Consider the following 26,275-nt stretch of genomic DNA (forward strand, 5'->3'; position numbering starts at 1 on the left):
AGGAACCAGGACTTGAATGGTATAGTTAAAAGGATCAAGAAGATGAAATGGTCCCAAGGTAGGAAAAAAGTTCATATGAGTGCTTTTGCTGCTATGGTGTATTTCATTTGGCAAAGTAGGAATAGAGTTTTATGGGATAAAAATCTCCCTACAGTCCAAGTAGTTGTGCATAATATCAAATATGCTGTTTGTAATAGAATTCAAGTCATGAACATAAAAAAATTCAATAGAGTAGATAAAGAGTGGGTGGAGTCATTATACAAAGTTTGTAATTAGAAGGTTGTCTTTGTTTAAGTTGTAATTTGTTTTGGTGATCAATTTATTTGCCTCTGATTTTCCAAAAAAAAAAAATTTTAAATACTTAAAATATTAAATTTCTATATATATTAAGTTTTTTTAATATATATATATGTAAATAGACGTGGATTTGATTTAATCAGTTACTTTTATAATTAAAAGTGTATCCTACCAGAACAAGTGCAGATTTTAAATTTTCCAATCCAATCCGCAGAAGTACAGATATCCATACTTTGCGGATTGGATTGGATTGAAATGTGGGAATTAGTTTGGATTGAGTATTTTGTGAATATCCCTTCAAATTAGCATAAACTCTTTCACTTTTTCAATCGCGACTCCAAAAATAATGTCAAATACCACACTAAATAAATTACTTTTCTTAAAAGACTATACATTTGATTTTTCTTTACAATAATATCCAATGTTTAATTTATAAAAATAATTATGGATTTCTACAAATTAATAATATATCATAATTATTATATATTTATAATTAATTACTAATTATTATTTAAAATCTTAAACTAATTTACTAAAATCAAATATTTATATTAAATTAATTAAACATTACACATAATAAAAAAATTACAACTTCATAGTAATTCAATATTCTGAATTAGCATCTCGTTCTCAAATTTTTTTTATTTTTTAGTTATATATTATTATAAATATTAAAACAAAAAAGAATCAAATTTAAGATATTAATGTGATCAAATTTAATTTGTGGACTAAAATATAAGATTTAAGAAAATAAATAAATAAAAAAGAATTTAAATTGAAAAATAAAAAATTCCACACCAAATTGGACTTTTGCACCAAATTGATTTAAGAGTATAGACTCATAAATTTGTAGTATCATTCTACTTATCATTTTCATTATCTCTTATGATTTTATTTCTTTCTCAACCAACTCCCACAAGAAAATTAAATAATGGGAATGATATTTCCACCCTCATGAATTTATATTTAAAAAAATGTTATTACATAATTTTTCTTAAATAAAATTATCTAAACCATTAAATTCTATTTGTAAAATTTGATTTTTAATAAGTGGACTCTAATTTTAAAAAGATATAAACCTATTTTCTAATGCCTGGTTATGTTAATCAATGGAATAAACACTTTTAGATTTTCTTGATTGAACAATTTGTTATAATTTGTCTCTTTTAGAGGAAAATAATAACAAAATATGTACCATTCAATATTCATGACAATTTACAAGTTATATACTCAATTAAAATTTCCCAAAATTGGAAGTTTAATTATGCCAGCTGTTATATTCTCATTCTATTTCTCATAATTAATTACAATATAGTAATATACTAATAATAGCAATAATGATAGTAAATTAAGCAACTAAGATAGAATCTATTTGGTCAAGTCAAAGATTTTAGTTTTCTAATTATACACAATGGCTATTAAAAGAAAATAAAATTAGTATATATATCTTAGAAAAATTATGTTTATAATTTAGAACTTTTTGTAATATTCTGATTACAAAAGTTTCTGAAGAAATGGACAAGAGTAGTGAAACTTTGCAGTTTTACTATTTCTTGTCCATTTTCATTCTCATCGGTCTAAGTTTTTCTTGCTGCAAAGCCATTGAAGATTATAGACAGGTGAGTATTTTATTTATTTATTAATTTTTTTTCAATAATTTGTTTTAAAATTTTATTTTATTTTATTTTTAAAAAAAATTGATAACTAATTCAGCTCTTAACTGGTTAATTGGTTTGGAATTTTTCTTTTATTTATATATGAATATTGTATTCCATTTGTTTCAAGTCAAGGGTTAATAATTTGATGAAATCAACTCTTGCATTTGAGTTTCATCAAGTTCTCTATTTTTCAATTTCGAATTTTAAATTATTAGTACATATTTATTTATCTATCAATCACATTATTAAATTATTTCTTATCTAGATCCATATCTTTGTATTGGTTGAAGTGTTTGGTATTATCTTATAAGAATGCTTAAACAATTAATTCCATTATTATTTTTAAAAGTAGCTTAAAATATATCACATTATTATTTTAGAATGTTTTATTTTATAATATCTCAAAAAAAATATTATTTGAGAATATCAAGATAAAAAATTGAGAACTAGCCAAAAATGTCATTTTATATAGTTAAACATCCATACGTTTATATGATTTTGGTGTTTTCTTTTTTAGGTTATAATCAATAATACAATATAAATAATTTAGCTTATTATAAATTATTGTTATTATTTAAAAAATTAGCTTAAAATATTAGTTGGTTTGTCCTACATTATCGGAGAAAAATTAATTCCACCTCCTTTGACTAATCCTGGTTTTAAGGGGAAGATAATATTTTTAAAACAACGGATTATGAAATAATTTGAATTTGAAATGAAATAACTGTCTCCTATATTAAATATGTTAAAAATATATATAATTAAAATAGAATATATATATATATATAAAATTATCCTTCCAATTAATTATATACAAAAATAAGAAGCAAAAGATTCTAATTAAATTAAATTAGGTAAGTAAACTATAGAATCTTGATACTACACTGAATAGTAATAATAATAATAAATGGAAAAAAATATATTTTAATTTGTATGGTCCAATGCTATATAAAACCAAAACACAACACCCAATAATAACCATAAAAACTCAATACTATTGGACTATATGTCAATTTGTTCTGTTTTCTTTTATCACAAAAAACAAAGGTCAACCCCCTTTTCTTTAATATTTTGTTTTATAATCATATAATCTTAAAAAAATATTAAGAAATTTTTTCAATTTTTTAAAAAAAATAAATTATTATTGGTATTTGAACCCTCCCAATTATTATGCCATTTCCTGTAGTAGCTCAGTCAGTCCCGGCCATTTGATCTCCAAAATCCCTGATTCTGAGGCCTAATCTACTAGGGTAAAAAAGCCAAATTTTTTACTCAAATTCCCAAAACCAAAAAAACAAAATCCAATCTAAAACTCCAATAAAGAAGGTGTTAAATAAATTGATATATTTATATAAAAAAAAATCATTAAAAAGCTCCATATATCAGTCCTGGCCATTTGATCTCCAAAATCCCTGATTCTGAGGCCTAATCTACTAGCTAAAAAAAGCCAAATTTTTTACTCAAATCCCAAAAACCAAAAAACAAAATCCAATCTAAAACTCCAATAAAGAAGTTGTTAAATAAATTGATATATTTATATATATAAAAAAATCATTAAAAAGCTCCATATATAGGTCCCAATCCTACGGTATATATAATCTTAGGTATGAGAAAAGTATAAGACAATTGATTATAACATGTAAAACCCTCCAAACTTTTTGTATATATATATATATATATAAATATACATACATCATCTTCTTCATCTCAATCCATAATCAAAATCAAAATCAAAAACAATAATATGATGATGAAGAAACATCCCTTAATCTCACTCATCATCTTCCTCCTTCCTCTCTTAGTTTCATGCTCATACCAAAACCACCACCAGGTTTCTCAATCTCTTTTATCATCTATATGTTTAGATGAATATTCTTGTCATATTTTAAATGTATTTAACATATATATATATATATGATATTATTTTCAGGTATACGTGGTGAACTTTGGAGATCATAATAACAACAACAATGGAGTAGCAAAGACATTGAGTGAGATTGAAGAGAGTCACCACTCATACTTGATGTCAGTGAAGGAGACAGAAGAAGATGCCAGAGCCTCTCTTCTTTACAGCTACAAACACTCCATCAATGGCTTCGCAGCCCTACTCACCCCAGAACAAGCCTCTAAGCTATCAGGTAATAATAATACAAAACAAAACGATAGCGTTTTTATGTACTTACATATATGTATGTGTTATAATAAGTAGTGATAATTGTGTTATCTTATGTGTATGTAGCAATGGAGGAAGTGGAGTGGATTTCGAAGAGTGAGCCAGACAAGTACACGATGCACACAACCAGGTCGTGGGAGTTTTCAGGGTTGGAAGAAGACGAGAGACTTATTAGCTCATCATCATCATCATCATCATCATCATCATCGACTAATAGTCATTTTGGTCATATTCCTACTGACTTGTTATCCAAAGCTCGTTATGGTGAACAAGTCATTGTTGGTGTCTTGGACAGTGGTAAAACTTTATAATTTTAGAGTTTTGTATGCACATGATTAAGTTGGCATATTTATACATGTGGATGATGTATCTCATCTTTTTATATTAAAAAATAGGACTTTATTAGTAGGTAGCTATATATATATTAGAGTCATTTCTCAAAATGGTCTATTATTTTTAAGTCATTTTTTATTCTGACCCAATTTTAATAATTTTTTATAAAATAATCTCCCACGCTTCTTTTCCTGACAGCTAGTCGAAATTTTTGAATTGATGTTATTTTGTAAAAAATAATAAAAACTAGGACAAATTACTTCAAAAAGTTTATGATGATGATATAATGAGATGTGTATATATATGTGTATAAAAGATATTTAGGGGTTTGCATGTGATATATTGAAAGAAGAGATATTTTTCAGGTGTGTGGCCAGAATCAGAGAGCTTCAGTGACAAAGGAATGGGACCTGTTCCCAAATCATGGAAGGGAATCTGTGAAACTGGTCCTGATTTTAATTCATCCCATTGCAATAGGTACGTACCTAATTATTTCATAATCAAATTAATTACTCTTTATACTTCTATTTCATAGCTATATCTATTTATATATATATATATGTATGTATGATAGTTTTATGTATTTGACTTATATAATATGGCTCATGCCTTTTGCTTTAGGATAACACACACGTGGATGATATAATTTATATATATATTATATAGTTTATATATATATTTATAGATGTTAGGTTCCTATATGTATAGGAATTTTCATGGTTAGACTTCATCAATTGTGTCAATGTGTTTGGCAAAAATTAATGAACCCTTATTTTAGAAAGCTATGGTTCTCATAAATACTTAAGTTATTTCAAATTATATATATATATATATATGCCTAACATTTTGTACAAGAGGGTTTAAGGAAGTACTTTTGGATCAAGAGTACTAGCTAGATTATTAGGATGTAATGATCTAATATTAGAATCTATAATTATTATAATTCAAACTATTTGACTTTAATTGAGAAATGGGTCTAATCAATCACTAACATCGGATGATGTGTACATAATAGTCTTAGAAGAGATAGCTCACCATAACAATTATAATTCTAAATTATTCTAACCTTGTTATACAAGGCTGTATAGCATATATAGTTACACAAATAATAGAGACTTTTTTCCTATTGAAGTGGGACCAATACTGTTATATATATATATATGTGTATATAGTTTTGTCCAAATACTCATAATTTGCCTGACCAAGTCTAAAGAAGGTGCAGTCATTGTCAAACTCCACTTGCATGACCTTATAATAGGAAAAGACATTTACTGGTACGTAGTATTCACGTGAGAAGTTTATGCTTTTGGAAGAACAATAAAATGAAAATATAGTTATATATATATATATATATATATTCACACCCATCAAGAAGTAGACAGACATATCACAATCATATTACAAAATGTTGGAAATTAAAAGATCATTTTAGACTTGATGTGTTGTGTATTGACGACTTAATTGGGATGCTTGTCAATATTAATTTATGTATATCATAGCTATCATCAAGTATTATTATGAATTATAAATGTGATTGATCTTAGTTTAGTATAGAATAATACATATATATATATATGTTATTAATTGGTCATTTTCCAATGCTGAAAATGAGACCCTGCATACTGTCCTACAGCATAACATGTTGTTTCCAAGATTATATATTTCTGTCTATAGTGGTGGTTGTGTTATGTGTAGTATATAAACACATAAACAAATTTATATATAGTTAATATATATATATAATACTAATATATATATGATGATGAGACTTGTCCATAAGGACAAAGTAAGTGATTAATGAGAGTTTGGCTTCTTGCAATATTAGCCATCTTGTGAGCCTCAATCAGTGCTATTCCTATACCCTATGCATTTTGCATTATTATAATAAGATTATGACCATAAGCCGGCTATGCATCGTTCTTTCATTCTAACTTCTGTACCCTTTTTGTATTTATTTAAATATTTATGACTTTTAAGTCAATAGCTTGAGTACAAGGAAAGACTCCTAATTATTGAGGTTTTAATGATCATCATAAATGGCCAAATAGCTAGAATTTGCTTTGAATGTTTTCTTTTGGGGAAGGTAGGGACTGTAATGGATGCAGCCATCCTTTTTGTTATGTCATATAACTGTATATATCACCTTATTCATGACATACATATATACATAATATATATATTTATAGCTATATGTATTTGTGTATAAAAAAGATAACCAAATAGTTATGTTTAGAGACATTATAGTCATTTGCGAATATGTTAAAAGTTACTTAGTATGACTCATGTAATTATTTCAACTAATTTGTATATAAGAGAGCTTTAAATAGTTACATTTTCATAATAATTACCTTGTCAAAAAATATATGATAGTACTAATTTGTGTAAATTAATGTTCTGACACAAATATTTATTGTGTAAATAATCAAGTTTTCACATTAACGTTAGTATCAAATCCTCTAAAAAAGAGTGGTGAATTTCAAATATTGACATAAATTTCTTGACTTTATTTTACACAGGAAGATAATTGGAGCAAGATATTACCTCAAAGGTTTCGAGCAATATTATGGCCGTCTAAACACATCAGAGGACTACCGTTCGCCCCGTGACAAAGACGGCCATGGTACTCACACTGCCTCCACCGTGGCAGGCCGAAGAGTACCTGGCGCCTCTGCTCTCGGTGGTTTTGCCAATGGCACAGCTTCCGGGGGTGCACCACTTGCCAGGCTAGCCATCTACAAGGTTTGTTGGGCCATACCCGGCAGACAGAAGGCTGAGGGAAACACATGCTTCATGGAAGACATGCTTGCAGCCATGGATGACGCCATTGCAGATGGCGTCCACTTGATGAGCATCTCAATAGGGACGACGAAGCCTGTTAACTACAGTGATGATGGCATTGCCATTGGAGCATTGCATGCTGCCAAGAAAAACATCACTGTGATTTGTAGTGCTGGGAACAGTGGCCCTGGGCCGGGGACTTTGTCTAACCCTGCTCCGTGGATACTTACTGTTGGGGCTAGCAGCGTCGACAGGGAGTTTCGTGCGCCTGTTGTGCTTGGAAATGGCCAGAGAATCTTGGTGAGCTTAATGAAAAACAATACCTGCATAATGCATATAATAAAGATCGTGTTATTTTACTTGTCAATCTTGATCATGATCAGGGAGAAACAGTCACACCAAGTAAGCTGAGGAGGAAGTTGTACCCTTTGGCATATGCTGCGGATTTAGCAAAACCGGGTGTGTCGAGAGAGAATGCATCGTAAGATAATATATGCATATAACATAGTTTAAATCTTTGTGACATTTGAGCTAGTTAGTGATCACATATACATTTTATGACATGACAAACCTGATAAATTGTTGCAGACTTTGCCTTGAGGACTCTCTTTCCCCTGAAAAAGCCAAGGGAAAGATCATATTTTGCATGAGAGGTAATAACTCAAGAGTTGGAAAAGGCATAGTAGTGAAAAGAGCTGGCGGAGTTGGTTACATAATGGGAAACAATAAGGCAAGTGGAGGAGAGGTACCTTGCGATGCTCACTTCCTTCCGGCGACAGCTCTGGGTTTCGACAATGCCATGAAAGTTCTCAAGTACATCAACTCGACTAAGAATCCAAGAGCATATATCATGCCAGCAAGGACTGTATTGCATACTAAGCCAGCACCTTCTGTTGCCGGCTTCTCTAGCAGGGGTCCAAATGTTATAGAGCCAAATATTCTCAAGGTACTCTCAACTTCTTCTACATCTATCTATATGGATTGACTTTGTGTTCTAATTGGCTTCTTTTATCTTTGTCAGCCGGACATAACAGCTCCAGGATTGAATATATTGGCAGCATGGAGCGGGGGAGATTCTCCTTCAAAGTTTTCAAGTGATATAGATCCGCGAATTGTCAAGTATAACATACTCTCAGGAACTTCAATGTCTTGCCCTCATGTGGCAGCCGCTGCGGCACTTATTAAGGCCATTCATCCAACTTGGAGCAGCGCAGCCATAAGATCTGCTCTCATGACCACAGGTGATTAGCTCAACTTGTAACAATCCATACTATGAGTCAGCATTTCAAACATCTTTAGTTCAAAGTAAGAATTCACATACCAAATCGGCATATCTCAGATGGCTATTTCAGAGAATTACCAAGAAATCATTTCATCAGAGTCAGCCATTAGTTTCAATCTTACTATGAATTCCAAACTCTTGTACAGTTGTACTGGTTCAGACAATGTTAGAAGGAATTTCAAATGTCAGTCCTAGTCTAACCTCTTTTTGTTCCATGTCTTCATTTCAGCTGGTCTGACGAACAACTTGGGTGAGGCATTAAGTGACGAGTCCGGGGGTTTAGCAAACTCCTTCTCCTATGGCTCTGGCCATTTCCGTCCAGCCAAGGCAGCAGATCCTGGCCTTGTCTACGATGCTTCTTACGAAGACTATCTTCTCTACCTTTGCAGCATTGGACTCCGAAGTGCTGAAAAATCATTCAAGTGCCCAAAGAAACCCCCCACGGCAATGGAACTCAACTATCCTTCCTTGTCTATCTCTAAACTTGTTGGAACGATCACTGTCAAAAGGACCGTCACCAATGTGGGGGATGCCAAGAGCGTTTACTTCTTCCAATCTAAACCTCCATTGGGAATCTCAGTTAAAGCTTCCCCAAGTATCTTGTCCTTTAGTCATGTTGGTCAGAAGAAGAGCTTCACACTAACAGTTCAAGCAAGGAGTGAGACACTTGAAAGCAATAACAGCACTAAAGAGTACACCTTTGGGTGGTATTCCTGGCTCGATGGACATCATGTTGTTCGAAGTCCAATTGCAGTCTCTTTAGCTTAGCTGCTTTCATGATGTAGTATATCTCTCTCTTTATCAAGTTTCCCCAGCTTAGTTAGAACATAGGGACATAGAGAAACAATACAAACCTACATTTCCCTGCACAAATTGTCAGGGGGTTATCATCCTTGCCAACATACTGGACAAAAACAATAAGTTAGTTTACATTATAAGTTTACTGCCTTCTTTTTTCATGTTCTTCTATATGAACTCCCTCGGAATGTGAAAAAGGACAGTAGCAAAGCAACTTTACGATTAGTGAAATAAATGAATAAAAGCATCTTAAAGTTATATTATAAAGTCAATTACAAATAGTTTTATTACTATCTGAACATGACCCCATATACACGCAAAAATTTAAATGCTGACCCCTAGATGTTAAAACTATTGTGTGATCTCAATGATCAGATTTAAGATTGTAGAAGAGATCAAAGTGAACATTGGTAAGAACCACCAATTTATCCTGACTGCATCTTTTAAACAGAAGAATGACAAATAGATACAGGGATCAGTTTTGGTGCACTCCCTCAACTTTAGTCGGTTAAACTGTCATCTTCAGCCCATGTGTCCCTTTGCACCCTGATCCGTTCACCCTTGAAGTGAATATACTTCCATTTGCATCCATATTTACTTACAAGAAGCTTTTTCTTCTCTTCTTGGCCTAGTTCCTGAAAAGCATATGCCACTCTTCTGACAGTATCATCATCTGGTCTTACACGCAGTTCCTCCATGTCTGCAAATACCTGATTATCTCGAAAATGAAAACATAAAGTTGAGAATTATCAGTCTAATTATATACACCAGTTGTGAAAACTAAGGAATCGGTTATGTGCTAAGAATGTTACTGCTTCAAAGTGTTAGTGGTAAGGTAGTAATTTTCCCAAAAAGGTTAAAAGCTAAAATTATAAAATAAATAATAAATAAAAACGCTGAAGAAAAAATAAAAGAAATTATCTTACCTCAATTATCTTATCTTTCATGCCATGATGATTATACAAAGAAATCATTCTAGAAAACAACTGCTTTGAGATAGAACGTTTATGTGTATGCAAAATCATGTTCCATAGTGCTTCAGCTTCATCTATTCTCTGATCCATATCGAATGCTAGTAGAAGGGTGTCATAAGTCCCCATTGTTGCTCCTTGACCTTTGCTCAACATCCATTTTGCTACCTGGCAACACAGAGATTAGCAACCAACAAAATGTTGTAATACCTAATAAGTAATAAGGTAAAGATATTCATGGATATCCACAATACAAGCAATTGAATTGAAGCTTGACATAATAACATTCCCGTCCATGATTAACAAGGCCTAAACAAACCCAGAACCAAATAAATCTATCAGCATCCAATAAATGCCATTTCATACAGACTTGGGCCACTAATAATCTTCACAGTTCCAGAACACCTTTCAGTTAGATTTAGTTGATGAATGGAAAATGTAATTAAAAAAAGAAACTAGAGAGACCACTCCTAAAAGCTACGAAATTCAAGTCAGTCAGGTTTCACTCAGCAGCATGACAAGTAGTATAAGCCAACAGTAGAAAGCATCTACAGATTTATTAGTAAATTTTAAACTACAATGATGATTCAACAGAGAAAATAATATGTATCATCACAAAAACCAGCATGAATCATCATACTAATAAAGTAGGTGTAATGTCATACTTGGATCACACGTTTCCATTGACTCCTTTTTCTTAGGATTCTCAAAGCCTTAGCTGCTGCAATCAAAGGGAACTCCGTCTCCCAAGCTATCCATTTGTTTAATGCTCCATACACAACTTCTTTCTCATTAGGAAGATCAGATATCTGCCATTTTTGGGTTTCAAACATAGTAAAAGTATCTAGTAAAGAAGAAATCTAGAGCTTCATTTTTGTTCAAAAAATAAACAATCTAATACGAAACTAAAATCATGTCCTCAAAAGGTTAAAAGAGCAAAAAGAGAAGTCTGTAAAACACAAAACAAAAGATGCTTGAAAACTCACTATTCTAATAAGATTGAGTGCCTTCTGCCCCGAGCCAGCAGAATCTCTTTTCTTCCATAAGTGATGCTCTCTCTTTCCAGCTTTCTTGACTGTTGTCCTCCTATAATTATGTCAAACTTTTACAGTCTTCAACCATTCACATAAAGGAAAAAGGGCATAGCTAACACACAAAGCACAATCAGATCATGAAAGGGTGCAATATATTGATAATCATGATAAGAAAATATGCCAAAAGCAAACATTACAAAACAGAATTAGACAGAATAAAACGCCTCAAGAAAATAACCCACTTTTCAATTGCTTTTGAACTAGTTTGTGGCTCTCCACTAAACTTGCTAGACCTCTTTTGATAGGAAGAGCTCATCACCAACTTTCCATGAGAAGGGTTTGCCTAAAAGGGGTGAAAAACCCGAGTTAGCTTTACCTCTGCCAAGTTTAACACTTCCATATAATAAAACCCAGTGTTTGGTTTTACTCACCTTTGCAGCAAAGATAAGAAACCCAATTTCCTTCTGAGACTTGGAAATTTTGCAGCTTGATGAGTAAAAATGGCACCCAATTGAGTACCCAGAACTTAAAAACGTTGCATTCACCATTATTTCTCAAATTTCATAAGCAAATTGGAGCAAGAAGAAACCTCCTAGTGTTAATAAACAGTTATTCAGCTTCATTGCAATTTCATGAATATGATGAAGAATAATGAGAACTAGAATTATGAAGCTAATTTAGTAAAAATATTTGAAATTGGACCAATAAAGCAAAACCATTTGAAAGATCATGGATCGGCCCATGGTTGAAAATTTATTTAAAAAATTGAATATGGAATAAGAATCTGAATTTAATTACTCAAGGCATGTTTCTGAAAGTATAACAAAAACAAAAAAAACATATGATTGGTTAGGCTAATTTGAAAATAATTTCATTTAACAAAATTCTATCAATCAATTTTAATTAAGATTAATCTTCTAATATAGCTACAAATTTTATTTAATTTTCTAATATAGCTACAAATTTTATTTAATTGAAATTTAAAATACTAAATTAAGTTAAACTCATAACTGTAGATAAAAGTCTCATAAATAATTTGTATTTCAATTACAGTTCATAACATTTACTTTCTATTATTATAGTTAAGCTACATTTCTCCAGCAGTATCATCTCTAACATTTGCTCACATTAATTTACAAATTGTAGGCAAAGTGATGGGCTTAATCAGAGTAAAAAATATATATATAAAAAAAGTATTTATAAAAAAAAAAAACAAGCATACCAAGTCACTGTCTATGCATTTAGTGTGTGATCAGCAATTAAAGACCTTAGTAGGTATGACATTTTTGGTTGCTCACATCACAAAGAAGCCATAGAGCCTTAAGAGCAGTCCTATTTCAAGCACAGGACATAAGAAGGTAAATAGTAGAATAAACATTCCATATATTCACACTTCATGATTTCCTTGAACAGATGCACATTCTATTATAACTAATACATATATCATAGTAATTAAATTTTTGAACAACATTAATACTACTAGTACTACCAACCAACAGAATCTAAGTGGACAAACAAAATCATTTTCAAAGTTTCCTGCCTGACTAATCAAGTGCCACCTTAATTGAAAATTGCTCCTTTCTTCTATCAGACTGATACATATCACTAAATCTTTTCTTAATTTTCTACTTAAAAGATAATTTTGTGTTATGTAATTCAAAAGGAGATAGAGCTAAACTACTGCAGGAATAAAAACTGAGATTCTACTTCCATGCAATCAAAACTGTGATCGGTGGCGTATAGAAACAGCAGTAGTCAAATGGTGAAACACAAATACAAGAAAAAGATGAAAATTATTCAACCTATTGATGATACATAAGCTATACTATGGTTTATTAAGAGCAACAAATTAAGCCTTGCTTATCCTACTAGCGAGTCATGACCACTCAACTCAATCTTATATTTTTGATAACGATGGACAATGAACATGAGAGCTATAACTTCCATAAAAGTACAGAAACTGCATAAGTTGAGCTTAAAATAACCAATTCTTCACACAGGCATTTTATCAAACATTATGTATACATATATCAACTACAACAATATCAATCAATAACGAAGCACAGAGAGCTATAAAATGGCACGAAATTGACCCCCCAAAAGAGAAAAGTACAGAGAATAGATATTTACCATGAATTCGTGATAGCTGAGTGGAGGCTTTTGGATTGGGCGAGGTAACGGGAATAAGAAAATGAGAATAGGAAATGTTTTTTAGGTTTTGGATAAAATAAGTAACAGAAAAAACGAACGTGAAATTGGGCTTTTAATTTATATATGTACTGTTTTTTTTTTAAATTATAATTTTGTTTTTTTTTAAAAAAACTTATCATTCACTTTTTTATTTTTTGAGAAAAAAAAAAAGCTATCATTCATTTATTTATATGAGTCAATTTTTTTTTTTTGAATAAAAAATAAAATCATTTTTAATTAACTAATTGGTTCCTATTAGTAAATTTTTGTTAATTTTTTTTTTTATAAAAGTGTCCCCTTTTTTTTATTATTTTATAATTTTTTTAATACTAAAATGTTCTTATTTTCTAAAATTTTCAAATCTCTATGATTGTTAAAATAGACGGAATATAATTTTGATATATTTCAAATTAATTTATTAATAAAACTTTTAGAATATCCTAATTTTGAATTATAACTAAATAAATGAAAAAAAAAAAGAAGATATTAAATAATATTTTTAATGAATTTGTCTAAATTAAAACAATTTTTCTTCTTTATGCTGCATCGTGAAACTTGCATAAAAATTTCATATTATATTATGTTATGAAGTTGTAAGTGATTATTTTTTTCTATAATGACATCTAACGCTACAATTTATTTGATTGTTTAGCACTCGTTCAATAACTTTTAAAAAAAATAATTTTATATTATTTTAATTAAAAAACTAAAAATATATTCAGAAAATACATTCAATGTTGATGTGGCTATGCTAGTGTTGTCATGGATCATAAAATTGCATGCAATACACTATGGTAAATGGTGGAGATGTAGCCAGTGACGAAATTGGCAGACCATCAACTTAACATGTTAATTAATCGATTACGATAAACTGGATCGAATTTTGCAGTTTTTTCTTTTGTAGTACCTCGACATGACATGAACGTGAAAGGAATTCAATAATAAGTTTTCTTTTAATAAGGGCTAAAATAATTTATTTTGGTTTTTTGATCTCATATTTTATGGTGGATTTTACTTTTCTAATTTTTAAAAAACAAATTTTCCTAAAAAAATATATATTAATTAATTAAAAATAGCTATAACTCTATTTATATATATTATATCTTAATAAAAAATAGTTAGTTTTACATGTGGGAGTATCTCATGAGAAATTGAATGTTTGGGTTTTGATCTCAAATAGTTTGTGACTAAACCAAGTAATTTTTAGGACAAATAACCCACTAGCCCCCATTTTTATTGAGAGTTTTCATTTTTGCATTGTTGTTCACTTACCCCATTTTATACAAAAATAAAAACTAAACTATTTTTTTTTAGAGAGACAAAATTTTCCACTTTGGGTTTTTTTTAAGAAATAAAAAAAATATTTCTAAATATATGTTCATATATGTGTTGCTCTTTACTTTGCTTGTATCATCCTTAAATTTCTACCGATCCAACTTTTTATTTTTCCCATTTTTCTTAACTATAATATAATTATATATTTTATAAATTAATAGATTATAAGCATACATTATATATTTTTTTCTAAATTATTAGTGAGTTTATATATATTATTTAAAATAATATGTATCAGTTAAACATGTTAAAATCATTAACTTATATTAGTTAAAAAAAAAAGGGAAAATATGTTTGACCTTTGTGTTTTTCACAAATACGCGATCGACCTTTGTGTTTTGTTAAATGATAATTTGGACCATGTGTTTTACAAAATGGATCAAAGTAGTAACTTAGACCCGATTTTGGTCAAAATATTTTCAAATATAATATTTCATTTTCAGCTCTTCGACCATACTCTCCGCTTCTGTGAACCAACCGCATCTCTAACGACCCAATAATTGATCTTGTAATTGAAAATATTTTAACAAAAAATGGATCTAAGGTACTATTTTGATCCATTTTGTAAAATACATGGTCTAAATTGTCATTTAATAAAACACAATGGTCGATTGTATTCAGAAAAAATAAGGAGGCTAAAATAGTATTTTCCATAAAAAAAATTACTTTTAATTTAATTATCATTCCGTTCCACACTATACAATTTTTTTGTTTTAAAAAAATTACTCACACATATGCTTACTTATACATATTACTTAGAAAAAATTATATTAATTTAGAAGAAAAAAATATAATATATGCTTATAGAAGAAAAATATTATTCAAAATACATATAATATGTGAATAATTTTTTTAAACCATATAAGTTTATTATCTTATATATATATATAAACTCACTAATAATTTAGAAGAAAAATATAATATATTAATTTATAAAATATATGCTTATATTTATAGTTAAAAAAATGGGAAAAATAAAAAGTTGGATTGGTAAATTTTTAAGGATGATACAAGCAAAAAGTAATATATATATATAAATATATATATATATATATAAATATACTTTTATTATTATTTTTTATTTATATAAATATACAAGCAAAAATGATGGGTTAAAGAGAAACTCTCAACAAAAGGTGGGGCCTAAGAGACCATTTGTCCTAATTTTTATAACAAGTTTTAGTAGAAAATTATTATTTTTAATAACTAAAATACCTTTCAATTTATAATTAATTAAATTAAAAAAAAAAGAATCAAGTAGGTAATTATGATTTATTTTATTTTATTTTTCAACTAACTACTTTTTATATATTTTTTTCATACAAATATTATCAATATATAAAAAACATTATTTTTTTAATAAAAAATCTTACTCAACCGTTTTTTCTAATTTATTTATCAAATAATAAAGCCAAAAAAAAATAGGATCTCAGTCTCACTGCCACTATATATATAGTCTTCTTCTCCAGTCGAAGATAGAAACTAATAAAAAAAAAACTCAAATTTTCTTTTCTTATTGTCCAAGCAAAACAAACAATGGCAAACCCCAATGCCAAATTCAAACTGAAGCGTGCAATGGAGAAGCTCAAATACTTGGTTTCGTCACATTCTCCATTCTCCAAATTTGACACACCCAATCACCCTCCATATTCCTTGGTAATCTCTCTCTCTCTCTCTCTCTCTCTATTTCGCACTCTTTTTGTTTTGATACTAACTTTTATGTGCTAAAGATCCTAAATTTACCATTAATGTGATTTTTATACCTTGCTTGTTAGCCTCAATTTTGCCTTCATTCTAACACACGCATGCATTGGTGGAAAATCCATGTAATGATTAGTGTTAATTTACCATTTATGTTAAAAAAATTCGATCTTGGGACTTTGTGTGGTTAATTTGACATTTAATTGCGTAGTTAAGAAAATTCCTTTCATTTTTGGTGAGTTTGTTTTCCTAATTTATAGTTTGATGAAAAAATCTTTGTTAAGAATGTTAATGGTGATCATGTTATGAAAAACAGATGATAAGTAGGGCAATAATGGAGTTGAATGAAGGAAGTGGGTCGAGTTATGAGGCGATAGCTGAGTTTATTGAGAGGGAGTATGATGTTCTGCCTGTTGCACATGGTCTATTTCTGAGGCATTATTTGAGAAAGCTTTGTGAGAGAAGAGAGGTTAAGTGTGTGAATGATGGAGTGTACATTCTTCCGGTTGAGAGAGTGGATTCGAAGAAGAGAAAAAGGCGCGGAAGATTGGGAAAGAGAGTGTGTGTGCGAAGCAAACTGAATACAATTGTCGAAGAGATTGGAGAGGGAAGACAAACTGAGGAGCAAGAGATGACCAATGAAGAGATTGATGAGCAGAAGAAAAGGGAAGAAGAAGAGGATGTGCAAAGAGCGGTGGTGGTAGCGGAAAGTGTTGACAAAGGAAAGAAAGAGAACACCGAAATCGCTGAAGAGCAATCTATGTTCGAAAGACAACTAGTTGTGGTGACTGATGTAGAGAATGAGGTACGTGTTTCATCTTTGCTTGGCATTGTGATTTAGCATATATGCATATGTTTGTGTTAAACTTATGTAACAGTTCAACTAAAATTTCTCATAAAGTTTGTGTACTAGTAAATGATTTGATAATTCAGGTAGCTAGCTAAAGCATGGTTCTGGAGTTCTTTGTTATGAATTGCTTGGTTATCTATTAGTTTTGGAAAGTCTTGTGTACTGAACATGGTTAGAATTTGGTTATGGAATGATCATTGATTGTTTTTTGCAAGGATTTTAAGGAGTAAGATGGTTTATCTGGGGAAATTATGGTAATGGCGATCTAGTAGGTTATGGTTGAAAATAAATATCAACATTTTTTAAAGGAACTGAATTTGTCATCTTTGTAGGAAAACAATTAAAGAGCTTTACGCTATCTTTGATTACTCAGGTTTAAGACGCTTTAAATAGTGGTATTTAGGTTTGTTTTTTCTTCGTGTTTTCTTATTATCTATTATATCTTATCATTAATCATGTTTTGTCCTTAAAGGGTCTCATCAATTTAGTTGACGAAAATTATGAATTTTTTTTTCTATTTAGGATTATGGGTATATTATTATGCGGTAGAAACTGTAGGGAGTCAAATCAAACAATTACAAATTTTGGGCCATGAGCAACCTATAAAATCAAAAGATCATTAAGAGCTTTCTTGGGACACTGGAATGGTACCAACCAAAAGGACTTTGACGGTTACATTAGCAACTCGAATATAAGTTTTTTAGAGAGAGTGAATAATAGTTTTTGTGTGTTTGTCCTAAGTCTGTAAGTGATGCTTTTATAGGGTCAGAAGCTGATTGTTAGTGTGTTAAACACTAATTGTGAGTAGTTTAGTGATTGGAATCTCACTTGTGGATGTTTACCCCATTCTTCAAGTGAGTTGGCTTCTAGTAATGGTTGTGAATATGTGTGCTGACACTTTTCAGTGTATTTGCTATTGATTTTTTTTGTGGTAGGCTTTTGATACATTGATTGTGAGATAACTCAACTCTTGGACCTGTATTAGTTTATGCCTAGATTTTGATTACAACACTAACATAGGTTTTTCATAATAATTATTGCTTTATTAAATATTTATGGTAAAATTGACTTCATAGTGGTTGTATGCTGTAATGCAGAGAACAAGCTTGATAGTGAACGATGAAAATATAATACAGCAAATCACTGAAGAGGAATATGAAGAAAGTGAAAACTTGAATAAAGAATGTAATGAAGGCGAAACTGAGGAAAAATATAATGAAGCTGTTGATGAGCAGCTTGGAATAAGCTTGGAGCATAAGGAAGTTGTGGTTGAGGAAATAACACATCAGTTCGCCAATGATAAATGGAATGAAGAACACAATGAATCTGTGGAAAAACAGTATGAAGTGATTGAAGAAAAACATGGAATAAGAACGAGGCGAAATGAATTAAAATCTCCACAAACTGAGCTAGTTCTTGAAAGTTGTCAATTGGCTGAGGTACAAAACCAACAGCAGCAGCAGCTAGACAAAGGATCAAAGTTGAGTTACAAAACAACATCAGCATCTGCATTGAATGAAGAACAAATTGAACACAGAGAGCGACGAAATGAAGTGATAGAAGAACAACAACCTGAAATGAGCTTTGAGCAAAATGATGCTCAAACACAACATACTGAAGTAACTGAAAAACCATTTTCATCGGGAGAAGTAAAAAAGCAGCAGCAGCGATACAAAATCAGGTTTAAGTTCAAAACAACATCAGCATCTGCATTGAATGAAGAACAAATTGATCAAAGAGAGCGACAAAATGAAGTGATAGAAGAACAACAACCTGAAATGAGCTTTGAGCAAAATGATGCTCAAACACAACATACTGAAGTAACTGAAAAGCCATTTTCATTGGGAGAAGTAAAAAAGCAGCAGCAACGGCACAAAATCAGGTTTAAGTTCAAAACAAGATCAGCATCAGCACAGACAGCCACTACCCCTCCTAATGATCTGAGTAGTAATGGTCAGCAGCTTGATCTGGAGCAGCTTTCAGAGCTTCCTATTATGCAAGTTTTCCCTGGGCTTAAATCAGCCAAAAGGAAGTTCTCTCCCATATTGAAACAAGAGCATGATCGATCTCAGGTTCAGAAGAGACAACCGAGATTCCATCACAGGCCTAACACACCTAAATTAGTCACCGAGACTACAATCTTGGAATCGCCAATGCTTTCCCAGCATCAAGATGAGCTGTCGCAGCAAGTTCAACTTCAAGGGCAAGGAAAGAAATATCAAAAGCGATCTAAGCGTAAAAGAGAAATGGAAATGGACTTGGAACAGAATGAGCGAAAGAAGCAAAGTCAGGTTCAGTTGCCACAGAATGAGCCCTCTTTTTCCAATCCTGCTTCACTTGCAATGATGTTATGGTCTCCACCTTCTGAACATAAAATTGAGCAACAACCGCAGGCGCTAGGGAAGCAGGCAAGGCCTACTAAACCAAAGACTGTGGTGGAGGAGCAGTCACCAACACCTCCACGCCGAGGAAGACCTCCTAAACCAAAAACAGAAGTGAAAGAGCAGTCACCAAAACGTCCAGGCCGAGGAAGACACCACCATGGAGGTTTGCTCTCCCTTGGACGTTCAACATCAAAAAAAGCAACACCAGTTACCATGTCTAGGCAGAGGCAGGCCTATGAAGGCAAAGCATGAGTTGAAGCTGAAGGATTGGCATCCAGAGCAGCAACCTCGGCGTCAAGAAAGGGTAAGGCCTCCTAAACCAAAATCAGATACAGAGATTTGATACTAATGCCTGGCTCTGCATTGGAATGTAATGAAAATTTTCAGCTGTTCTGCTTGTTGTGGATGATCTAGCTTGTAGTTTATGTTACAAAGTAGGCTTATGAAATACTCCTGAGAGATAAAATGGTTGATCTGTCATGAAAAAAAAAAAAACCAATCTTTTGTTGCACATCATCTGTTGTTTATGCTCTCTCTATATATATTTTAGGGACAAAAGTAGGCACATATTTACATCGATTAATCAACTTGATTTAATCATGTTTATTACGGTGTAAAAAGTATATAAATATATATTGATATTATATCATATTTTGGAAGATAAATAAATATTAGTAAGTGAATAGTTTTTTTCCTCTATTTGTCTCAAGTCATAAATAATCTTGTGTTTAGATTTGGTCTTTGGCAATGGATTGACTACTGTCCAAGACTAATCTCTATTATAAGATCACGGCTAATTCTAATTTTATGGAGTAATAATACAAATGTTTTATCTATTATTAACAAATTTAAATTATAAAATAATTTGAGGTGGGGTTTGTGTCTCAATGTTTTATCTATCACACACATATAAAATAATATTGTTTGTAATATTTTGAAGTATATTTTTTGTCAACGTATTATTACCAAATATATTATAAATAAATGTAAAAATATATATTGCCTCCCATAAAATTAAAGAAAAAAATTATATATTTTATGTATTTATTAGTATAATATTTATTAATTTTTTTGTTTCCGTTTTTGTTCTGACTCAGTAACTGAATTTATTACTTTTATTAAATAAGAATGCAATAAAAAAAATATTAATAGACAAGTATAGTGGCAAAATGAAAATAAAATGGGACAAAAATATATACAATCATTGTATAAAATTAAATACAAGTATTTTATTTTAAAAATAGTACAAAACTAATTGAAGCACGAATATAAGTTAGGGTAGTTCTATAGTACATCTCAAAAAAAGGGCACGTCGGTGCACTATTGTATTTTTAGTACGGGAATAGTTTTCAGCTTGATTTGTTATGATTGTGTATATTGTAGGTTTTTAATTACTTTATAAATTTTTTAAAAATTTTGAATAATTACACGGTTAAAATCAAAGTTCAAAAAATTTTAACAAATTATTTTCGACACTGTATACATACTCGTGAAAAAAATTTATGCCGAAAATACTTCATATACTGAAAATACGAAGCAGGTGCACAGTATGCCATTTTTGGGTGCACCGTAGAAAATCCCTGTAAGTTATTGAAAATTTGACTTTTTAAAAAAAAATATAAATTTGGAACACAAAAACGACATTGTTGGAACACAAGCTTTGCCAAAAGCGACACGTCGTTTTGTACTCCCTACAGTTACGTGTTGTTGACGAAATCAATGTCTGCAAAGACAAAACTGTTCAAATACAAATCGTGGCCGCAATGTCCACAGAAATCAAAATTGGTTTGATTTTGGTTGTTATTTTAAGTAATTTCAGCAGAAGCGTAAGGGTATTTTGGTCATAAAACGAAAAATATCCTCCATATATATATGGTCTTTTCAGCGGGAATCACAAATCCCTAGTTCTCACACCTCAATCTCCGGCGACTATGGCGGTGGTGGTTTTCGGTAACTTAGCTCTCTCAATCGACGTGGCTTCTTCTCGAACCATATTACCCGATCGGAAGAGTCGTCCAGTGGTGGCTCTGGACGCTGTTTTGAGTCTTCATAACTGGCCGCCGAGAAGAGAGCCTCATGCGTTGAGCTCGTTTATCGCCGGTAAGGGTTTTGAATCCGACGGAGAGATTCGGAGCCAGAGAGTGGTGGCTCGTGGAAAAGCGAATTCGAAGGTGAACGGTGTGGATTCTTCTGACGCCGGATCGAGCGATGAGGAGGGAAACGGTAACGGTAACGGTGATTGGGAAGAGGAGAAATTTGATTGGGAGAAGGAAATGCGGAGGAGAGTGAAGGAGATTGAGGAGAAGAAAGAGTTGGAGAAGAAGGCTGAGGAGTTGCAGAGCCAATTGGAGGATGGCGAAGGTGTGGAGGAGACCGAGGAAGAGAAACGGATGAGAGTTAGAAAAGAGCTTGAAAAGGTGAGATATTTCTCTTCTTGTTGATGGAATTCGTATATTTTGGATGAAAGTTTTGAACTTTTTTCTAACAATTTTCTCTAAGCCAAAGGAATGTAAGCTTTTTATTTGATGGGTTTTTCTATGTAGCTGAAGCTTGATTACTTGAAAGTGAAAGTTTCCTTATTTGGGTATTTTGCTCTGCCACTCTATTGTTAAGTAGTAGTTAATGCTAGAGTAAGAGTAACCAGTATTTGATTTCGGGATATGTTTGAACTGATATCATGAGATAAAATTTGTTGGTATTTTTTTGGGGTGTGCGAATAGGTGGCAAAAGAACAGGCAGAGCGGAGAGAAACAGCACAATTGATGTTCGATTTGGGCCAGAAAGCATATGGGAAGGGAATGTATGGGCGTGCCATTGAGTTCTTAGAAGGTGCTCTAACAATTATACCAGGGCCAACGTTATTTGGCGGTGAGGTTGGTTTGTTAACTTCTAATGAGGATTCCTCTTTGGGAAAAATTGTGTTCTTTCTTTATTGTGAGCCATGGTATAAGTATAAACCTTGGTCTTTTGCTTTCTTAGATTCAAATATGGCTTGCCATGGCGTACGAGGCTAATAGTCGCCACACTGATTGCATCGCTCTTTACAAGCAATTGGAGACGAGACATCCCTATGTCAGCATCCGCCGCCAAGCTGCTGAACTTCGCTACATTTTGCAAGCTCCAAAGCTCAAGATAACCCAAGAGGAAATGGTGACCATACCATTGATTGGTTCTAGTTATGACAGGTATTGATCGTTTATTTGGTTACAATGTCTGAGTTTTGTTCCTTATTAGTCTTTGGCTCTAGCTGTCCTGGTATTGTTGGTTCAATTACACTAGCTATTACCTAAGAAAGTAGCTTAAGCACAAAATCTAAAGTTTGAGTAGTCCTTCTTGATCACCTACATAGCAATTGCTGTAGTCATCCTAGTTTTTGGCAACATTTTTGAGCTTAAAATGTTTTTTAACAAACGGTGTTCTCTGCGAATTCAGCTATGCAGGAACGTGGACTGATAAAAACAAGGACAGTGATCGAAAAAACATTGGATCAACAACTAATCAGATTCCATCCTCAAGGGACTTTTTAGGGGACTTTATGGTGTGGCGACCCCCAACTGGATTGGAGAAAAGCCAAGGTTTTTGGATAGCTTTGGCACTGTGGTTAGGGTTAGTTGGAGCTGCTCTCTTCTTTCAACATTGAACTATATACATAAAAATATACCATAATTGTATTAATTCGTCAATTTCCTTGGATTGTGCTGTGCTTGTAATATTAACTGTCCAGCCCCCATTGTAAAAATATTAGTTCTGTGCATAATATTCCTATAAAAAAGAAGTTTAAGATTTCATTTTTATTATCTTCTATCTGGTTCTCTACAATCTCATCGATCTTCTCTGCCGTTTCTTTCTGTTCTTGCTTCTTTTGTCCCTTCAGATGCATCAGAAATGTGGTCTTTTATGTTCAATGAAGTTAGTCTTGATATGCTGGTTTTGGTTTAAGTGCTCCAATTGCAGATAGAGATAGACTGTTTGAAACAGAACACTTGAAAGAAACGACAAGTCGTTTTTTTCATAAACGACATGCAGGTTGAAAAAGGAAGATACATTGCGACATAACGACTTGTCGTATCTTTTTACTAGTAATTTTTTTTAAATAACTATCCATGGTCTCAAATTTTGGTCATGAATATGAACTCTAAAACTAGAAAATGAGCACTATCTAGCTCTTACTTCTTGGAAGGTATACTAAGTAGAAGTAATAAGGTCAACTCAAACTAGAATTGCATGTAAGATTAGTAAGGTAATATATTGTGATGGTGGCTCATATAATAAAGCTTGGATTTGGCTTCAGCTATAGTATATAGCCCACATAACTTTGTTAATCCAAAATCAGATTCATCGAGCCAAAGACAAAAGTTACTTTCATTATTTGAGCCAACTCAACTTTTGGTGAATTGTGTTATTTGGTAGTAGCATATAGCAAGCAAGAAGTGATCATTTTGGATTTTGTTGAAATTCAAAGAAATAATCTTAATGTTTGCATTAAAAAAATGACAGTATTAAATCTTCATTATCCAAATCTATATCTGACAGGTTAATTAACTATGTTGGCAAGCTCATTAGAACAGAACAGAAGAATTGCTACATCACATAATGAAACCAAAGTAAGGTCAATATGATCACTTACAAAAGAAGAAGAAAAAAAACAACAAAAAACATGAAAAGCAACTTCTGAAAACAAACTAAATAATCCATCTGATCTAACGCATCATCATCTAGAAAGATTTCCACTGTGAATCAATCCAAAGTCTCATTGTTGTCTGAAACTCCTCCATCACCTGTTTCTCTCCTGTCTTTTCGGATAGGAAACGAGTCTTCAAAGCATCCACTTTTGATCCAATCTCATCCACTTGCTTCATACACTCCTCAACAGCCTTCTTAATAGCTTCCAGCTGATCATCGACAGATTCGGATAGCTCAAAATCGACTCCAAACACAGAGTTTCGCAGAAGAACATGTCAAAGACTTGATCAATTTCATCATCATCCAAAGGGTTGTTCCTCTCAATCTTCTTAAGCTCAATCTCAGCTCTTAAAATCACAGAAACAACCCTCTTGAAAACCTTGGTATCCTTGAGCTGGCAATATTCCATCATCATCATCATCATCATCATCATGTCTTTCAATCTTTTATTTATCTTTATCTTTCAACGTTTGGAACTCTGACTTCAAACAAAGAAGAGTAAACTGGTTATCATTGTTGGGGGACTTGAGTTCATCTGAAGTCTTGAAGTTGGATCAGTCAATGTTCTCATTGTTGCCATTCTCAGGATGTGAGGAAGAAAAGAACTCAGTTAGTAACTGATTAAACTTTCTTTTGAGATGTTGTTGATGTTGATGATAATGATCATTATCATTGCTCATCAGCTTCTTCTGCTCTTCCATCATGGTATCAGTCTTTTGATAGGACTTAGCCAATTCCCTTGCCATTGATTCCACCAATTCCTCCAACGCTGGAACTTTTTCTGCCATTGTTAATATCAACAAGAATAAGAAATGAGAGAGAGAGAGAGAGAGAGAGAGAGAGATTGTTTAGCTTTGAAAGACTGATATATAAACAGTTAGAGAAGGTAGTTAAGTTCGGTATTTCTCTAAAAGATTCTGTTATGACAAAGAGTTTGGGCTTCTGTTCTTTATATTCTGAATTCAACTTGCATGGCTCAAATATTTAGAGATGAACAGTCGATCATATGTGGAGAAGTATAAAACGACATTATATGTAAAAACGACAAATAAATACAAAACCACAGAATAAATGAAAACAACGATATATGTGGGGAACAGCAATATAATGAAAAGTAAAATAAAATAAAAAAACAAGAAGAAGAAATGAAACGACAACTTTTGTGAAAAACGACATTACGTGGTGAAAATGAACAAAACGACAATATTTGTTAATGACGACAGTATGTGTGAAAAGGACAATATTTGTTAAAAACGACAACAAAAATAGAAAGCAACAAACAATACATGTTAGAACGACAACAATTGTTACATGTTAAAACGACAATAAAAACAAAAAGGACAATATTTATTAAAAACGACAACAAAAAGGAAAGCAATAATATATGTAAAAACGACAATATATATATATGTATATATGTGAGAACAACTTATAAATAAAAAGACTATAGAAGCTAGAAAAATATGATGAGGTTTAGATATTTCACTTGCACTAAACAACAACGCATAATGCAAGTTAAGATATAAATTATGAAAAAATTATGCCTTCATTTACATGAGATGAGTTATATCCTTTAGCAACAACTATGAGAATGAGGAATTTGATGAGTTATATGCAGCCATGGATTGCAATGCATGCCATTGCCAACTCACTATGGGAGAAGGCCTTTTGCCTTTGACATTATGGCTGCTAGTGAACCACTTGGGCTTCAGTACCCAATTGGCCGAGGAACTTCAGAAAACTATCTTGATACAAGCAACGTACAATAGATATATGTTGTTTATTTATAAAAATTTTCGATTATATTT

General features: G+C 31.8%; 4 protein-coding genes and 1 long non-coding RNA gene across 9 annotated transcripts; 3 read left to right on the forward strand and 2 right to left on the reverse strand.

Moving 5' to 3' along the window:
• Positions 1-3,596: 3,596 nt before the first annotated feature.
• Positions 3,597-9,480, forward strand: LOC133801948 (subtilisin-like protease SBT5.6). The gene is made up of 9 exons (XM_062240178.1): positions 3,597-3,786; positions 3,886-4,093; positions 4,195-4,425; positions 4,827-4,938; positions 6,978-7,539; positions 7,623-7,720; positions 7,828-8,185; positions 8,261-8,480; positions 8,751-9,480. Exons 1-9 carry the CDS (start codon positions 3,700-3,702, stop codon positions 9,287-9,289), a joined length of 2,415 nt encoding a protein of 804 aa, XP_062096162.1. The 5' UTR covers positions 3,597-3,699; the 3' UTR covers positions 9,290-9,480.
• On the reverse strand, positions 6,829-7,885 carry LOC133801952 (uncharacterized). The gene is made up of 2 exons (XR_009877075.1): positions 7,811-7,885; positions 6,829-7,562 (listed from the first exon to the last, which is right to left on the reverse strand). It is a non-coding gene; the product is annotated as an uncharacterized LOC133801952 (long non-coding RNA).
• A 65-nt stretch (positions 9,481-9,545) lies between the features above and the next one.
• Positions 9,546-13,580, reverse strand: LOC133801950 (pentatricopeptide repeat-containing protein At4g18975, chloroplastic). Of its 5 annotated transcripts, none has more exons than XM_062240181.1 (8): positions 13,455-13,573; positions 12,547-12,656; positions 11,756-11,913; positions 11,567-11,667; positions 11,277-11,376; positions 10,956-11,099; positions 10,246-10,458; positions 9,546-10,029 (listed from the first exon to the last, which is right to left on the reverse strand). In XM_062240181.1, the coding sequence occupies exons 3-8, from the start codon at positions 11,870-11,872 to the stop codon at positions 9,820-9,822; spliced, it is 885 nt and encodes a 294-aa protein (XP_062096165.1). In that variant the 5' UTR covers positions 11,873-11,913; positions 12,547-12,656; positions 13,455-13,573; the 3' UTR covers positions 9,546-9,819. The 5 variants fall into 5 exon arrangements, with proteins under 5 accessions (XP_062096165.1, XP_062096164.1, XP_062096167.1 ...); XM_062240180.1 differs by having other exon boundaries at positions 11,756-11,916; positions 13,455-13,572; XM_062240184.1 differs by having other exon boundaries at positions 9,854-10,037; positions 11,756-11,916; positions 13,455-13,580.
• A 2,765-nt stretch (positions 13,581-16,345) lies between these two features.
• On the forward strand, positions 16,346-20,472 carry LOC133801949 (uncharacterized). Its single transcript, XM_062240179.1, has 3 exons — positions 16,346-16,505; positions 16,867-17,355; positions 18,498-20,472. Exons 1-3 carry the CDS (start codon positions 16,386-16,388, stop codon positions 20,034-20,036), a joined length of 2,148 nt encoding a protein of 715 aa, XP_062096163.1. The 5' UTR covers positions 16,346-16,385; the 3' UTR covers positions 20,037-20,472.
• A 1,194-nt stretch (positions 20,473-21,666) lies between these two features.
• On the forward strand, positions 21,667-23,578 carry LOC133802416 (uncharacterized). The gene is made up of 4 exons (XM_062240717.1): positions 21,667-22,201; positions 22,505-22,657; positions 22,764-22,969; positions 23,217-23,578. Exons 1-4 carry the CDS (start codon positions 21,716-21,718, stop codon positions 23,422-23,424), a joined length of 1,053 nt encoding a protein of 350 aa, XP_062096701.1. The 5' UTR covers positions 21,667-21,715; the 3' UTR covers positions 23,425-23,578.
• Positions 23,579-26,275: the final 2,697 nt, after the last annotated feature.

Source organism: Humulus lupulus, chromosome 9, assembly GCF_963169125.1.
Source record: "Humulus lupulus chromosome 9, drHumLupu1.1, whole genome shotgun sequence".
NCBI classification, from domain to species: domain Eukaryota; kingdom Viridiplantae; phylum Streptophyta; class Magnoliopsida; order Rosales; family Cannabaceae; genus Humulus; species Humulus lupulus.